Source organism: Phocoena phocoena, chromosome 1 (assembly GCF_963924675.1).
Source record: "Phocoena phocoena chromosome 1, mPhoPho1.1, whole genome shotgun sequence".
NCBI classification, from domain to species: domain Eukaryota; kingdom Metazoa; phylum Chordata; class Mammalia; order Artiodactyla; family Phocoenidae; genus Phocoena; species Phocoena phocoena.
In genome coordinates, this window is record NC_089219.1 from 128,045,395 (window position 1) to 128,064,164 (window position 18,770).

The window sequence follows — 18,770 nt, forward strand, 5'->3', positions numbered from 1 at the left end:
ACACCAACAGCTCTTTCCAAAGAGATTCATTTCAAGATTCTATCTTAAGCTTCACTTTCTTTGTTTGTTTTGTTTTTATTTTTATTCAAGTATACTTAATTTACAATGCTGTGTCAGTTGCAAGTGTACAGCAAAGTGACCCAGCCATATACACACATACATATATTCCCTTTCAGGTCCCCCTTGCTGCATAGGAGGTCCCTGCTTTCTGCCTATTTTGTATATAGTAGTGTGTATATGTTAACCCCAAACTCCTAATTTATCTCTCCCCCCACCCCGTTATCCCCTTTGGTAACTATAAGTTTGTTTTGTATGTCTGTAAGTCTATTTCTGTTTTGTAAATAAGTTCATTTGTATCACTTTTTCAGATTCCACATATAAGTGATACCATACGATATTTGTCTTTCTCTGTTTGACTTCCTTCATTTAGTATGATAAACTCTAGGTCCATCCATGTGACTGCAAGTGGCATTATTTCATTCTTATTTAAGGCTCAGTAGTATCCCATTTTTTGTGTATATGTGTGTGTGTGTGTGTGTGTGTGTGTGTGTATATATATATATATATATATATACCACATCTTCTTTATCCATTCATGAGTTGTATATATATATATATATATATATACACCACATCTTCTTTATCCATTCATGAGTTGATGGACATTTAGGCTGCTTCCATGTCCTGGTTATTGTAAATAGTGCTGCTATGAACACTTGGGTGCATGTATCTCTTCAAATTAGAGTTTTTCTCCAGATATATGCCCAGGAGGGGGACTGCAGGATCATATGTTAACTCTATTTTTACTTTTTTAAAGAAACCTCCATACTGTTCTCCATAGAGCCTACACCAATTTACATCCCCACCAACAGTGTAGGAGGGTTCGCTTTTCTCCACACCCTCTCCATCAAGCTCCGCTTTCTTGATGCTCTTATACTTTCAGTTGCATCAGCTGAAACTTCCAATTTAACTTGGCTCTCAGCAGCCAAATTAAATCAACTTTTGGACATCAGGGGCACATAGGTTAAGGAAGATCCTCTTAAGCAGTTTAAATATATTTGTGTTGTCTTTAGCTTATATTTTCTATCTTTGAAAAGGTTTAGTAGGATTTATTCACAGATAAATTAAGAGATTCACAGAATGTCAGAAGGACTTTAGTAATAGTTCAATTTGCTCATTTTACAGAGAGGAGATCTGAAGTCTTGCAAGAATTATCACAAAATATACAACCAAAGGGGTTAATCACTAAGCATTTACTATATTGATATTAGAGAAGACTATGAATATGTTTAGGTGTTCTAGGAACACAGGACTGGCTTCCATTTCATACCACATAACCCACTGTGCTAGACACTGCTTAGTGACAGTTGGCATATTGACCTTCCCCCAAGGGGCTCCCTCCTGCATCCCAAGGACTGGAAGGCTCAAAACTACATTTCTAAGACTTCCTTGGAGTTAGACCTTGGATACAATTTAGGTTTTTCCATCAAGATAGACATCTGTGAGCTTCCCTGGTGGAGCAGTGGTTGAGAGTCCACCTGCTGATGCAGGGGACACAGGTTCGTGCCCCGGTCCAGGAAGATCCCACATGCCGCGGAGCGGCTGGGCCCGTGAGCCGTGGCCACTGAGCCTGCACGTCCAGAGCCTGTGCTCCGCAATGGGAGAGGCCACAACAGTGAGAGGCCCGCGTACCGCAAAAAAAAAAAAAAAAAAAAAAAAAAAAAAAAAAAAAAAAAAAAAGATAGACATCTGTGCTTGGAAGGCAAATGGAAGCAGAGGCTAAATTTATGTGATGTATTTATGGGCAAACATGTTCCAACAGATGTGTTTATATCAGCCAAACTCCATACCTCACCCTGTGGAGGCATCTGTGGTGGCAGCAGGAGTTTCCTGCCCTTTGGGTGGTTGCTCTAGTGGTCTGACCTTATAAGGCCCATGGCAGCCTCCTGGTTTCTGTTCCTCCAGCCATTCCATCTATTGCAAGCACCTAATTCCCTGTGCTATATCCCTTTCATTGTGAAATAGAATGTTTTCTGCTTCCTGTACTAAATCATGAGTGATATGCATGTAAGCCATAAACATAAAACCTTAAAGATGGAAGGACCTTCTCTGAGGCACCAACTCTATAATCAGTCAGCAAATCCCCAAACATCTACTTCCTAAATATTTTGTATGTCCAGTCTCTATGCTCCTTTCCCCTGACATTGGTCTAATTTAGGTCCTCCATATCTCTGCCTAGACTATTGAAATAACCTCCTGACTACTTGATTGTAGTCATTGTTCATTCTAGTTTCCATGTGAATCAGATCTTTTCTGATCTTATCACTTCCTTGTTCAAAATTCTTGAATGGATCACCATAACCTAAAGAATGGTAGGTATCCAGACGCTTGAGTGTGGCACTTCAATACCCTTCATAATCTGGGCCCTGCCTGTTCAATTCATCTGCTATTCCTGACACCTTATGGTTCAGCAACACTGAGCTAATTGCAGCTCACTCTATCATGTTCTCTTACTTTGTTGTTTATTTGCATATATTTTTCTCTGTGGCTGTTGTATGTTCCTTGCCCATAGTCTACCCAGCAAGCATCTATTCTTCCTTCAAGACTCAGCTCTCTTCTTACTTCCTCTTGAAGTCTCTCTCATTCTTCTCCTGGGTGGACCTAGATGTTCTGGCCTGAGTGCCAGCACTCCAGTGAATTACACTTACATTGTGATTTTGATCATCTCTCTCCATTAGACTGCATGTTTCTAGATGGAAATACTGTGCTTTTTCATCTCTGAACCCCCAACAGACTGCTATAAGGCATAACTTATGGTAGGTACTCAGAGAAGTGGAAGGAAGGGAGGGAGGGAAAAACAGGAAGAAGTTCTACAGAAGCAGAAAAGGTGGGTACAGAAATGAGAGCCAGAGACAAGATTATGTAACTTTGCAATTCTGTCCTTTGAGTTCACTACTTTTACAAACGTATGATCTCCAAGAGTTAGCTCACCTTCTCAAATCAGTCCCTCCTAAATTTCCAGAAAATTGCGCTGTTTTTTTTTTCACTGTTGGCACAACAAAACCTTTCATTATAGTCCAGGTGCATAGCCTTTGTTTATATAGTCTATACTTCCAAAGCAAAAAGAAATAGAAGAACCATTGTTCCTCTGATCTCCCAGGGGCTTCACTTTACAGCTTTACTGACCATATCAGTTATTGTTTTAATTTTTGGAACCAGGACCAGTGATCTCATTGTTTCCCTTACCCCGTTCCTTTCTTCCTCTGTTTCCCACTCCCCCTCCCTATTCTCCTATCCCTACCACACTTAGCCCTTCTCTTCCAGGTTGTACCAGGGCTCAACATCATGAAAAATACAAGGAAAAAAGACATTTTACTTTAAGAAAAATAACTTCTCTCCCTTTCCCAATGTTTACATCAAAAGACGTTGTTAAAAGCCATTCTCTTCTACATTCTGAGAACTGCAAGTTCTCTGGGGAAAGAAGGTGGTTGTTTAAGAGTAAGTCCCCTTAAAGCCAAACATTCAAAATAAGTAGGGGTGATTTGGTACAGTGGTTTTTATGTAAGGCTTGAGTTCTTGTCCCAACTCTTTTACTTGTTAGCTCTGAGACCCTGAAGAAGTAATTTCTAAACTTCTTGGAGTGACAATTGTTTCATTTGCAATTAAGAGGATTAGATTGTTGATTTCTAAGGTCCTTCCTGCTCTGGGGTTCACTGGCTCTGCTATTTTTGGCACTTTAAATAATCAGAAGAAACCAGATTTAGTGTCTTACTAGAGCAAAAGTGGTAAACATAATGAGCATAAACTCTTAACATGCATCTATGTCTTCTTGTGTTAAGGTGAGGATCCTGACATATATGCCTAGCCTGGTTATTTCTACTCAAAAATTTTAAGCATCCAGGGAAACTCTTCTGAAAAAGCTCCTCTAGATCCTCCTGCAGATGACCATGGTGAAGAGAGTGGCCATCATCGCAGCTGGTGTCAGTGGCTTGGCCTCCATATGGTGTTGTCTGGAAGAGAAGCTGGAGCCCACCTGCTTTCAAAGGAGCAATGATGTTGGAGGCCTGTGGCAATTCTTGGTGAGTAGGACAATAGAAGGTAGATGGGACCTACTGTACAGCATAGGGAACTCTGCTCAATATTCTGTATTGACCTAACTGGGAAAAGAATTTGAAAAAGAAGAGATACTTGTATATGTATAACTGAATCACTTTGCTGTACACCTGAAACTAACACAACATTGCTAATCAACTGTACTCCAGTATAAAATAAAAAATTTTTTAAAAGAGAAGAAAAAAATAGAAGGTAGATGGGTTACACTGCAAATCAATCTTGATCAGTTCCAATTCAGACTTGGGAGGTAGGTCACAAATGACCTACCTCATTTTCAGATCTGGAAAATAAAATCTTATCTCTCCCATCCTACTAAAGTCCTATCACTTAAAACTATTTCACACCAGCAAGGCTTATCCCGGAGAGGACTTCTCCAACTCATTAAACATTGTCACCTATGTGGCACAGCCCAAATCTCTAGGCAGTAAAGAGGGTGAAGGGGTCAGTAATTAACAGAAAAACCATACCACTGCCTCCCATGTAACTGAAAGATTCTATTCCTATTGCTCTTAAATCCTGAGAACCTGGGCGTGCTGGTGGGGGGCGGGGGGATGTAAAAAAGAAAAACCTAGACTGCGGTCAGAAGTCTCAACTCAGAATTTTTAAGAAAATAGATTTCAGGAAAGTCACTTTTTCCTTTCTGGACTTCAAATGCTCATTAGTCAAATGCAGAAGATGGAAATTAAGTTACCTCTAATCTGCCTCCCAATTCCAATAGGATATGATTTTATAATTAACTCATGCCTATTGGGTACACATTATGTTATTATAAATGATGATTGTACGTGTGGTGTGTGTGGTTAGTAAATACTCTGTCAGGCCAAATCCAGAGAGAAAAATGATTATCTCTGCCATTCAGGCTCATTGCTGGAGAAATAATATAATCAGGAAATATTCATTATAAACACAATTTTTACATTTCAAAAGCCAGGTTTGGGGAAACTTCCAGCTTTTCTGTCCTGAAGTTCCCAGCAGTTAGGATTGGATGTAGATGATACCTATTTGGCTTGAAGACATTATATCTGCATGATTTATATTGTAACCATAGTCTGTCCTCATATCTGTCACTGCCCAACCTGCAACAACAGGTTGCTCTGGGGGTCATAAAACTCTGAAAATATTACATGAGATATAGATCATTAATTTGTATTTTCCATTACAATAATCAGGAGTTATTTTTTATTAATTCAATTTTTTAATTCACAATTGCTCAGGGAGATACGACCTAAATCAAGAAATGGTTCTTCATTATCTTATTAGCAACAATTAAATGCTGCCTGAGCGTCTATTTTGACAGAGTTTTGTACTAAGTCCTGGGATGACAAATATGTGACATAATCACTATACATAAATGATTTCTACTTCATTTGGTGTAGCAAGTCTTAATGTAGGCCCACAATCCTTGACAGAAAATGATCAAAAACTCATTTAGTAGCAAAACCTGTCCTGAAGTCATATGGTCAAGAAACATGATTGAATTGCACCAGATCTCACTAGGACTATTATGGAGAAAAAACCCAAAATCTACAAATTCTAAAACATATCTGGTCCTAACAGTTCAAACAAAAGAAGTCAAACATTAAAAAGGAGATATTTTAAGATTTCACCTCTAACAAAGTACAAAATTGAAGTTAATCTATGCTCTTAGTAGCCATAATGGTTGTTATCCTTGAAAGGGAATGGCACAGAAATAGGGGCAGGAGACCTAGTAATGCTTTGTTCATTGATTTCGGTGCTGATTACATAGACATGTTTCATTTGTGAAAAATTTATCAACCTATAAACTTATGCACCATATTTAAGAATGCTGTATTTCAAAAAATGTTCAAGTAAGAATATATTCATCTAAAATACAGAAACCACAACGAAAAAAAACTAAAAAAATAAAAATTTAATTTCATGACCGCCCCCCCCCAAAAAAAAAGATTATAGAACTTTACAACAAGACAGCCCTTGGTGACTGTGAACTAAATAAACAAGTGCCTTGAGATTTAGAGGAGGCTGGACTACTAGAATATTAGCAAGTCAAAAGAAACTTCCTACAGGGATAGCACTTAGCTGAGACTTGAAAGATGTTCTCAGACAAGTAGAGAACCATTATGTGACACAACTCCAGAGAGTGGCATTCTCAACAGTGCAGAACACAACAGTGTGCCAGTATCAGGTGGGAAAAAGGGGTTGCTGGTCACCCTTCTAGATAGGGGTGACCAGCAATCCACAGAAGAAGGCAATGAACATGGTGTATCCAGGAATCTGTGAGTCAACCAGTGCAGCCAGATCAGAACATTTATTTGAAGAAGCATTAGATGATAGATCAATAAGATGCAAAGTCAGACTCTGGGTTATCCACAAGAGGGGAATGTCTCTTTTCCATAAGCAGAATTATACTCAAAAGCCCTGTGGGGATGTAAACATATACAAATATTCTAAACGTTAGCCCTCTCCATGCACCCCACCCCTTCCTTATTTTCTAAGCAAAGTTGCTTGGTACGCTGCATGATCAGAGAGGAATTTTTGAAAAATGTGTTACGTAAGTTTTCATCTTGCAAGTCCTGTTAGGCAGAAGGTAATCCAGAAGAGAGAAACCTGATAATTCTGAACTCTTCACAGTGTGCTTTTTCTGTAAAATGAAAACCAAGTGGAGTTTAAATATTAGCACGCTGAATGTGAGCATGTCTTAGGTTTAATGTACTCCAATATAGGACCTCATGACCTCTAAAGATTTTATCGTTGCTGTAACAAGAGGTTGCTCAACCAGCCATGTACAATAGGTCAGTATCACTTTGATGGCAAAGGGGAAAATAATAGAACCAGAACTATCTGAACTTTTGTTTCACTCATTCATTCATTTATTCATTCAGAAAATATTTGAGTTCATTATGCATAGGGTACTATGTTAGGCATAGCTGCATATAAGAAGTACAGCAGGCAGACAGTATTCTAAAAGCAGAGAGAAAAGAAGTATTAGAATGATCATAATATAAATGAATAGGACAGAGTATGATTAGGGCAGTAAAGACAATTAGAGCTTGGTGGAATGACTTCCAATTGGTGGGAGGGAAGACAAGCAAAGACATGAGAAGGGAGACAGCTTTTAAGCTGGACATTGAGGGTATATCTAGACAAGCAAAAATAGGACTTGATAAGCAGAGATGGAATATCAAAGACCACCGAGGCAGACTGCTAAAATGCATGCACAATAGTCTTGAATTAGCCTCTGACCTTGCCCTCAAGTGCCTTATGTTCTAGTGGGGGTGATGGGAGATGGACACAGTTATAACCCAAGACAGACAGTGATAATGTGCCCCAGAGCTGCTTGGCATCTAGGTCTAGGACAAGCTCTCTCATCCAGAGGTAGAGTCTGAGCTTAATTTCCTCCTTACTGGCTCAAACGGCCCACATATTGAAATAATGAAAATGTGAGCTCTCTGGAGCAACTGTCTGTTGTTATATAATACTTCTGTTTTCCTTTGTTTGGAGAACATCCTTTTAGGGAAAATTCCAAGGAGCTGTAGGGCACGTACTCTTCTCTCCTCATGTTACAATTGGCTGGAGTCCAGGAACGAAAGAGCAGGGATTCATCAACATGGAAATAATGTGAGGTCTTATCACCTTTGTTTCCCGGAGCAGAATCTTACATGTTTTTTAACCAGTCCGCAACCCGCAGCTCAGCCCTCCTTTCAGTGGGCACCTGAGAAAGCTCCTTCTCACAACCATCAACAAAAGTTACCAGCTACACGTGAACGGTACAGACTCAAACATGAGAACCTTCCAAGCGTGAGCCTTCACCCTTTTTCTGACCTTAGCAGAAATTTCCAAGTGAGGTTTTAAAAAAATTTTAAATCTCTGAGCTTCGCCATTATGAGAAATACAGCAACCATGAGTAGAGGACGCTTTTGTCATGTAAGAGGAAACAGTGAGGCCTGAGGCAGCCCATCAGAGACACAATCCTTTCATTTGGGGTTGTTGGGCTGGAGGGAAATAGATGTCTTGAATCCAGGAGCAATATAACATTCCGTACTTTTCCTTCATTTCATGAAAGTTCCTTCAGAATATGGGGAAAGAGAGGCTGCCAGCTTTCAGATGTACTTTCAAGGCAGCACATTGTGTGAATTTTTATCCTGTTCTTGAAACAGAGAGGAAATGTTTATTTTGAAGTTAGCCTTCAACTGCTCCTCAAAAGAAACCACTTTTCAGTTACACAGAGGTTTTTGGGTTCTTTTTAGCATCTTTATTGGAGTATAATTGCTTTACAGTGGTGTGTTAGTTTCTGCTGTATCACAAAGTGAATCAGCTATACGTATACATATATCCCCATATCCCCTCTGTCCCACCCTCCCTATCCTACCCCTCTAGGTGGTCACAAAGCACCAAGCTGATCTCCCTGTGCTATGCAGCTGCTTCCCACTAGCTATCTATTGTACATTTGTCCATGCCACTCTTTCACTTCATCCCAGCTTACCCTTCTCCCTCCCTGTGTCCTCAAGTCTATTCTCTACATCTGCGACTGTATTCCTGTCCTGCCCCTAGGTTCTTAAGAACCTTTTTTTTTTTTTTTTTTAGATTCCATATATGTGCATTAGCATACCGTATTTGTTCTCCTCTTTCTGACTTACTTCGCTCTCTATGACAGACTCTAGGTCCATCCACCTCACTACAAATAACTCAATTTCGTTTCTTTTTATGGCTAATATTCCATTGTATATACATACCAAACCTTCTTTATCCATTCATCTGTCGATGGACATTTAGACTGTGTCCATGTCTTGGCTATTGTAAATAGCACTACAATGAACATTGGGGTGCATGTATCCTTTCAAATCATGGTTTTCTCCAGATACGCGTCCAGGAGTGGGATTGCTGGATCATATGGTAACTCTGTTTTTAGTTTTTTAAGGAAACTCCATACTGTTTTCCAGAGTGGCTGTACCAATTTATACTCCCAGCAACAGTATAGAAGGATTCCCTTTTCTCCACACCCTCTCCAGCATTTATTATTTATAGAATTTTTTACTGAAGTATAGTTGATTTACAATGTTTCAGGTATACAGCAAAGTGATTCAGTTAAATATATACATATTCTTTTTCAGATTCTTTTACATTATAGGTTATTACAAAATACTGAATATAGTTCCCTGTGCTACACAGTAGGCCTTTATTGTTTATCTGTTTTATATATAGTAATGTGTATCTGTTAGTCCCAAATTATTATTTGTAGACTTTTTGATGATGGCCATTCTGACTGGTATGAGGGGGTACCTCATTGTAGTTTTGATTTGCATTTCTCTAATAATTAGCAATGCTGAACATCTTTTCATGTGCTTGTTCGCCATCTGGATGTCAGACGGATATTCCTAAGGATTGTTACTAGCAACAGGAAAGGACTTTCCCAAAAGAAGAAAGTTTAGTTGTCTTCATGCTGACGATTAACTGCTTACCCTGAAATTTGTTCAGTGCTATGGACTGTTGCAAATACTTTTTGGAAATGAGGTGCTTTAGAGCAAGGGACTTTTTCTCTTGTTTCTCCATAGCACCCTGAGGAAAGAGCCTGTGTTCAATGACGAACCACCATCCCACATGCTATGTGGCACTGTGTCCATCAAGCCCAGTGTGAAGGAGTTCACAGAGACCTCAGCCATGTTTGAGGATGGGACAATGTTTGAGGCCATTGATGTTGTCATCTTTGCAACAGGTTATGGGTATGCCTACCCCTTCTCCTTGATGACTCCATCATCAAAAGCAGAAACAATGAGGTCACCCTGTTTAAAGGTATCTTCCCCTTGCTGATGGAGAAGCCAACCTTGGCTATGATTGACCTTGTCCGGTCCCTTGGGGCTGCCATCCCCACAGCTGACCTGCAGACCTACTGGACAGTTAAAGTGTTTGCAAGTAAGTGGGCCATTCTGCCTTTCATTCATTTAGTCAACAAATATTTACTGAGCACATACTATACACCAAGCACTGTGCTAGGTGCTAGGGATATAAAGGGAATAAGATAGACATGATGCTTGACCTCACAGAGCTTAAAATAAGGTGGGGGGAATGCTGCAATAGGGAAAGTTCTACAGTGTTCTGGTGAGGGGAGTTGAGTAGTAAATTATTCCACAAAAATGGAACAGCATGAGGAAAGATATAAAGGTAAAGTACAGCATGGAGTGTGTGAGGAACCAGAAACATTTTGGTGTAAGGAAATATAAAGCAGAGGCAGGCAGCAGCAAGAAATAGAGGAAGGAACCAGAGCATGGAGGGCCTTATAACCTGTGTTAAAGAGCTTAGACTTCTCATAGGGGAATTGGTAGGACTTTGCAAGGCTATAAAGGCAAGAGAAGGACAGCAGTGGATCACTGCAATGTCAAGGTACATTGGAAAGGTTGAAAGGACCCTGGTGGGTGTCAGGACATGCTGGAGGCATTACTGGTGTCAACTGTGTCAGAATAACAGTGTTGGGCCACTCCTACTCTGTTGATAATCTTCTCCCCCTTCCTCCCCCTGGACCCCATGGGCTTCAGGGACTACAAGTACGTTTGTGTGGGCAAATCAAGGATATGAGAGAAAGGCAATATCTCAAATATCAATTTAATTTACTTCAATCATATTGATCACCACTATTATTGAAAGTGTCCTTTTACTCAACGGTTTGAGAATCTTGGCCAATATAGGTGTACCTTACCTAACATACCGTCCATAAAAACTTAGACTACAAGTAATGAAGAAAAAGTTAAAATCATAGAGTATATGTGTATGTTTTCTTAAAATGTTGTGGATAAGTAAGCTTCTATTTCAAATGTACCATGAAAGATTGTTATTTTTAAAACCCATTATGCTTTGTTGTAGAGCAGAAACTCACACACCATTGTAAAGCAATTATACCCCAATAAAGATGTTAAAAAATAAATAAATAAATAACCCATTATGAAATCTTTTGTAAGCGTGCTCACTTATAAAATGATTCTATTGTCTTTTTCTCTTGAAAAGCGAAACAGTGCCAAGCATCTGAGGTTTTATGGAAAAATCAGACATAGTTCATAAACCCAAGAAATTTACATAAAACAATGGGCATCATTTATTCATCCAGCAAATATTTACTGAGCACCTGCTATGTGCCAGGCTCCGTCTTGGCACTTAAGATACAACATCAAACAAAATGACCAAAATTCTGGTCCCTTACTTTCCAGCAGGGGCACAGCAAGTATCTGACCACAGGGTACCAGCAGGCTGAGGTGAGATGCTAATAATGACTGGGAAGTATTCATGGGAATGCCATAACTTCTCCTGCCATTATTACAAAGGCAAATGAGCTACAGTTAGCAATTAAAAGAGGCCTCCACTAATATAGTGAAATTTATTAAAAAAATAAAAATTTTCTGCTGCTCCTTAAAACATCTTCCTTGGCTGCAGGCTGATGCTGGAAAACCCAGGTTTCCTTCCATTGTCCCATTTTAATTGCCATAGATCTTAGATTGAATTATTTTACCAGGCTATTTCTTGAGAGAATTCTTAGTAAGAGGATGCAGAAAGAAATGATGAAACTGGTAAGGTATTATATGCATGAGGCATGTTGAGGATTGACCCTCCATAATGTCATCAGAAATGTAAGATAGGGTGACTTGAAGCTAAAAACTTTTCCACTGTCACTATTTCATTGTAGGCCAGCTTTGCCATTCCCAGAGCAGGTTCATTGGCTTCTCAGATCTTTGTTTCTGTGAATTGTTATTCTGCTAAACATACTAAAGATAGCTCCTCTTGATACAAAATCTTTTAGGGACATAGTTCATAAACACTGAATGAAATTAACTATGTATAATTACATATTTCTTAATTTTTTTTGTCTTTCTCAATATTTGTCTTCATTTCTTTTTTAGACTCATGCACCCTGCCAACTACAAATGAAATGATGGATGATATTGATGAGAAAATGGGGAGGAAACTCAAATGGTAAGAGATGGTACTTGCTAATAAACAAATCCTAAAATTTGCCTATATGTGTAGGAAAACATTAATAGATTCTATAATCTTGTCACTAGTCAAAGTTCACATTTTTTACACACTTGCTATAATCAAGCAGTATTCGATGGGCAAATAATTGTCATTACACTTCTCCTGTGTAACTCTAGAGCACAGGTTCTCAGATGGGTGATTCTGTCCCCCAGGGGATATTTGGCAAAATCTGGAAACATTTTTGGTCATTGCAAGTGAAGAGGGCATGCTACTAGCAACTACTGGGTCGAAACCAGGGATGCTGCTAAATATCCTACAGTGCAGAGAACAGTCCACCTAAACAAAGAATTATCCATCTCAAAATGCCAACAGTGCTGAGGATGAGAAATGACTCTGACTCTTTCCCCAACAGCTCCTTTCCCACCAGCCATGGTTCTGTCAGCAAACTAGCTAGCTGGAAACTGAGCAGTGGCAGTGATGTAACAAGAAAACCAAATGAAGAATTAAATTGAGTTCACCTGCCCTTGTATTTTCTACTTATTACCCTTTACGTTACAGGCCAATAGGAATAATGAGGAGGAAAAAGAGCAGCCTCAATGTCAATCTTATTGCTTAAATAAGGGTTTCTAAAAGCAAATGAGATCACACTCCAACTAAACGTATGAAACAATTTATATTAGTAAATTGCAACAATACTAAAACTATACATAAACCCAATTTTAAACACACTGATATAAAAATCTAACATTAGGGGAGATCCTAAGCAATGTCATATAAAAAATAATCATGTATCAAAGAGTAAACTAAGTTAATCAGTCACCTTGAGACCCTAGGGTCAGTTCATTCCAGGTTTCATGGCTAGAGACAAAAGCCCAAAATGATATCACACTTGAATAGAGGTTAGGAAGGAGAGGAAAAAAAACAGCTCACAGTCAAAGAACAAATGATAAATTCTATGCTGTGGAAAAAGGGAGGCATGGGGGTATTACTGGAGGTGCTGACTAAAATGTTACTTTTCTGAGAGTAAAAAGTAAGAAATTTGTGCTTCTGTTTACAACTGTGGCACTCATTCCAATGTGTTCTTTTCTCTCCCCAGGTTTGGCCAGAGCCAGACTTTGCAGTCAGATTACATCACATACATGGATGAGTTGGGCTCCTTCATAAGGGCCAAGCCTAACATACCATGGCTCTTCCTGACTGATCCCCAGCTGGCCCTGGAGGTGCACTTTCATCCTTGTAGCCCATACCAGCTTCGACTGATGGGACCAGAAAAGTGGGATGGAGCCAGAAATGCCATCCTGACCCAATGAGACAGGACAGTAAAGCCAACCAGAACAAGAACTGTCAGTGAATCTAAGAGACCCCAACCGTTTTACAATTTGCTTAAAACACTTTTATTCCCAGTGCTTCTTCTGGCTGTTTTACTTGCATTTTATTAATGGGAAAGTTCTTTGGGTTTCAGAGTTCAGCCCAGAAGTTTGATTGCAAATATGCATATACAGATATTAAATTTCATAGCTGCTCTTTCCCTTCCTGCAGACTTAAAATGAATCCTAGCCCATTTGACTAAAGTCTAAATAAAATGGATAACAGCATCTCTCTTTAGATAAGAATCTAAATTGGCAAGTTTGGAGATACTCAAGATAAGGGTAAAGATGGGGCAATAAATGGGAGTGAGCACAGATTTGCTGGCTGAACAAAGTTTAATCAACTTTTTAACGTGTGTTTTGTCATGGGGAGAATTTACATCACAACAATGTTGAGTCTTCTAACCCATGACACAGTATAGTTCTCCATTTGATTAGATCTCCTTTCTCTCAGCAGTGTTTTGTAGTTTTTAGTGTCTTACCCAGGTTATGTCAGATTTGTCCTAAGTATTACATATTTTTGAATATTATAAATAGTAGTTTAATTTTGTTTAATTTCTTATTGTTTCTTGCTAACAAGTGCACTTATTTGTTCTAGGAACTTTATGTAGATTCCATAATTTCTATATAGACAATCATGTTGTCTGAAAATACAGTTTACTTCTCCCATTAAATTTGAATGTATTATGTTTCTTTTTCTTGCCTTATTGCACTGGCTAGAAACTCCAGTATTTTGGATAGAAATGGGGAGATCAGATATCCCTTCCTGATCTTAGGATTAAGGCATTCAGTCTTTTACCATTAAGTATGATATTAGCTCTAGATTTTTCATAAATTCCCTTCATTAAGTTGAATAACATTCCTTCTATTCCTAGTTTGCTGACAATTTTCATCAGAATGGATGTTGTCTTTTTTCAGCTGCTTTCTTCTGCATCTATTGATATGATCTTATGTTTAATTTTTACTTTATAAATATGGTGAATTCCACTGACTATTAAACCAATCTTGCTTTCCTGAAATAAAACCCACTTTATCATGATATATTATCCATTTTTTATGCAGTAGAATTATATTTGGTAACATTTGTGAGGGATATTAATCTGTCTTTAATTTTTATAATATTTTTGTCTGGTTTTGGTAACAGGGTAAGGATGGCCTCATAGAATGGGTTGGGGAGTATTCTGTCCTCTTTAATTTTCTGGCAGAGTTGTATATAATTGGAATTACTGCTTTCTTAAATATTTGATAGAATTCACCAATGAAGCCATCTTTAACCTGAAGTTCTTTGCAGGAAAAATTTTAAACTACAAATTTGTGTTCTTTAATAGATGTAGTGTTACTCAGGTTATGTGTTTCTTCTTGAGACAGCTTTGGCAGTATATGTATTTCAAGCAATTTGTTCACTTTATCTAAGGTAATTCAATAGCTACAAGACAGTCTTTTCAACAAATGGTACTGGAACAATTGGATATTTACACGATATGAAAAAACAGTGATGTGGAAACTTATACAGACACTTGAGGAGAACAAGAAAAGTGATATTTTGAGTGGAGGTGTCTATGTTTCAGGAACATGTTTCAGGGTGTGAGAGTCTCCTCCCCATCCAGACCCAGTACTGGAGGGTTGTTTTCCCCAACCAAGATTCTGGTGGAAGTGTGGCTAACTATAGTGTTGACTCTTCAGACTTAGAATATTTAAGCCAACTGGAAATTTAGTTGGGAAATTGGAGTCGTTGGTATCTTATTCAATCAAAAGGACAAGATTAATTTTCATCAACCTAAATTTGATGGAATGCTACTTACAACCTCTATGTACTTTGTCCTGTGTAGTAAATAGACATAAGCATGTATCTTCCCAACAGCTTTACCAATTATGCAAAATAAGGTGAGAACAAAGGAACACTGAGAAGCAACAGAGGTCTAGAGAACAAGGTAACTCAAGGGCATTTTATTCTTCTGATTGGGTACTTAGCTGGATTGTCAGTGAAATTTGTGTTTGTGTGTATGTAAATGTGTATATGTAGGCACGTGGATATGTTTGTGACTGAATCCAGTGTAAGGACTATAGCAGGCAAGCTCATTAACAAATTGAATAAACAAAACCATTTTTATCAGTTCATTAGCAATGATAATCACTGATTTTTTACAACAGGGAGAAAGGCTAACAGTTAAGAGACTGCTTGGTTTCGTGTCATCAGATACAAAACAAACTATTTTTTAATGTTCTCCTTACCCCTAAAATTCTAGCATAAAGTAATAAACTAAATTGAGATAATATATTTAGTGCTTCAATCACAGGAACTTTTTAATGTTGATTCTCTTTCATGTTTGAGAGTAGTTCATAATCTTATGGCATTGCCTCTAACTATTATCATCACCTTGCCCTATTTTACAATGAGGATGTAGAAACTTTGAGGTAACATGGGGATTGAGGGCAGAACTAAGGAGTTAAGCCTCTTGCTCCCTATTTCAGAGTTCATTCCAAGAGCTATTTGACTAGTTCCTATCATTTTGTCTAAATAGTACATGAGGGCATTGAGAACAAAAAGGACATATTTATATCACCACCCATGTAATATTCTTCATATATGGTAGTACTCTTCAGGAACATGATTAAATGCATTGTGTACATTTTATATATATACATGTATATACATATGTGTGTGTGTTTGTTTATATAATACATGTGTACATGTATCTATAAATACATATGTATACATATATACATGTGTGTATATGTGTATGTATAAATATGGCATAATGCATTTAATCAGATTTCTGAAGAATATATGAATATTATGAGAATATATTATACGTGTGTTTACATATATATTACATAGTAAAAATGTGATCAAGATTAAAAAGGCAATGTGAAGGAAGTAGTGTAGGAAACAGAAATATTTCCTGGGCATCTCTAGAAAAGCTTCCCAAAGGAGGTGTCATTTGATCTGGACTGTGAATAATATGCAGGAGAAGATGGAAAAGAGTATTCTAATAAGAAGGAATGGAATCATTGAAGCCATGAATAAAACAAATTCAAGTTAAGTGATAGGAGTAAAGGGTATAAAAAGGCAAGTGATAGAAAATAAGGATGAACAGGAAGGTAGGGCCAAATTAGATACAGTCTTACATTTTGTGCTAAGGAGTTTAGAATTTATGACACTGAAGAGTAGCACATTATGCCACCACAAAATATGCCACGATGGCATAAGGATTATCTTGAGAAGAAGCCAATTGAGAATCAGACACAAGAAAAGCTCTCTACCTTCCTCCTATTTGCCTAAAAGCAGGACATAAATTCACAAAGCCCTCATCCTCTCTCTACCAGGAAGAACAAATGTTAATACCTGGAGACAACTTTAGACCCTATCAGCCTGGAAAAGGCACCAGAAGAATCTACATAACAAACTTTACTAAATAGTGTTTACCTTCACCCTTGGAAGCATAAATCTGCTTTATTTTGTCCTGTCCTTTCTCCACAAATTTATTATTCTTTGTCGAAAATGCTATATAAACTGGAATTCCACCCCACCTTGGGGAGTTACTCATTTTTCTCTGGGCATTTCCCATGTACACATGAGGTATACATGTTAACAAACTTCTGTTTTTTTCTCTTGTTAATCTGTGTTTTATTACAAGGGTCTTAGCCAGGAACTCAGAAGGATAGAGGGAAAATTAATTTTCCTCCCCTATAATGTCTACTGCAGAGAGCCAATAGAGGAAAAGGCAGATGATACGATCTGAATTTTTTGAGATATTAGGAGGTCAAAATTAACCTCAATTTATTTATTTTTTCACGTGTACATTATATCTCTACTTCTGTATACTCTACAGCGTGCCCACCACCAAAAATTTCGTTTCCATGCATCACCATACAGTTGATCCCTTTTACCCATTTTGTCCTCCCCCCGCATTCCTCCCCCTCTGACAACCACTGCTCTGTTCTCTGTATCTACATGGTTGGGGCTTTTTTGTTTGGTTTGTTCATTTATTTTGCTATATTTCACATATGAGTGAAATCCTATGGTATTTGCCTTTCTCTGTCTGACTTATTTCACTTAGCATAACACCTTCAAGGTCAATCTGTATTATCACAAATGGCAAGATTTCATCTTTTTATGGCTGAGTAGTATTACATTATATATATATACCACATCTTCTTTATCCATCCATCCACTGATGGCCACTTAAGTTGTTTCCATATCTTGGCTATTGCAAATAATGCTGCAATGAATATAGGGGTGGATATATCTTTTCAATTAGTGCTTTTTTATAGTCTTTGGATAAATACCCAAAAGTGGGATACTTGGATCATATGATAGTTCTGTTCTTAATATTTTGTGGAATCTACATACTGTCTTTCAGAGTGGCTGCACCAATTTCCATTCCCACCAACAGTGTATGATTGTTCCCTTTTCTCTAACCCTCGTTATTTCTTGTCTTTTTGATAATAGCCAATCTAACAAGCATGAATATCTCATTGTGCTTTTGACTTGCATTTCCCTAATAATTAGTAATCTTGAACATCTTTTCACATGCCTGTTGACCATCTGTATGTCTTATTTGGAAAAATGCCTCTTCAGCTCCTCTGCCCATTTTTTCTTTTTTTAGGTCTACCATTTAATTAATTAATTATTTATTTATTTATTTAATTTTAAACATCGTTATTGGAGTATAATTGCTTTACAATGGTGTGTCAGTTTCTGCTTTACAACAAAGTGAATCAGCTATACATATACATATATCCCCATATCTCTTCCCTCTTGCATCTCCCTCCCTCCCACTTTTCCTATCCCACCCCTCTAGGTGGTCACAAAGCACCGAGCTGATCTCCCTGTGCTGTGCAGCTGCTTCCCACTAGCTATCGGTTCTACATTTGTTAGTGTATATATGTCCATGCCACTCTCTCACTTTGTCCCAGCTTACCCTTCCCCCTCCCCATGTCCTCAAGTCCATTCTCTAGTAGGTCTGTGTCTTTATTCCCATCCTCCCTCTAGGTTCCTAATGACCTTTTTTTTTTTTTAGATTCCATATATATGTGTCAGCATACGGTATTTGTTTTTCTCTTTCTGACTTAATTCACTCTGTATGACAGACTCTGAAACTTAAATGCTTTTGCACAGCAAAGGAAACCATAAATAAGACGAAAAGACAACCCTCAGAATGGGAGAAAATATTTGCAAATGAAGCAACTGACAAAGGATTAATCTCCAAAATTTACCAGCAGCTCATACAGCTCAATATCAAAAAAACAAACAACCCAATCCAAAAGTGGGCAGAAGACCTAAATAGACATTTCTCCAAAGAAGATATACAGATTGCCAACAAACACATGAAAGAATGCTCAACATCA

The 18,770-nt window shown here is 38.0% G+C and overlaps 2 protein-coding genes across 2 annotated transcripts in view; both read left to right on the top strand.

The window, feature by feature from the left end:
- Positions 1-3,941: 3,941 nt before the first annotated feature.
- LOC136131774 (dimethylaniline monooxygenase [N-oxide-forming] 2-like) overlaps positions 3,942-18,770 on the top strand; it is a 58,623-nt gene continuing 43,794 nt past the window's right edge. The window contains 1 exon segment of the mRNA XM_065888548.1: positions 3,942-4,079. Coding sequence (XP_065744620.1) covers positions 3,942-4,079 — 138 coding nt within the window.
- LOC136132171 (putative dimethylaniline monooxygenase [N-oxide-forming] 6) lies at positions 7,975-13,490 on the top strand. Its single transcript, XM_065889060.1, is given in 5 exon segments — positions 7,975-8,016; positions 9,613-9,828; positions 9,831-10,002; positions 11,976-12,048; positions 13,148-13,490. Coding segments are annotated over 5 exon segments (846 nt in total).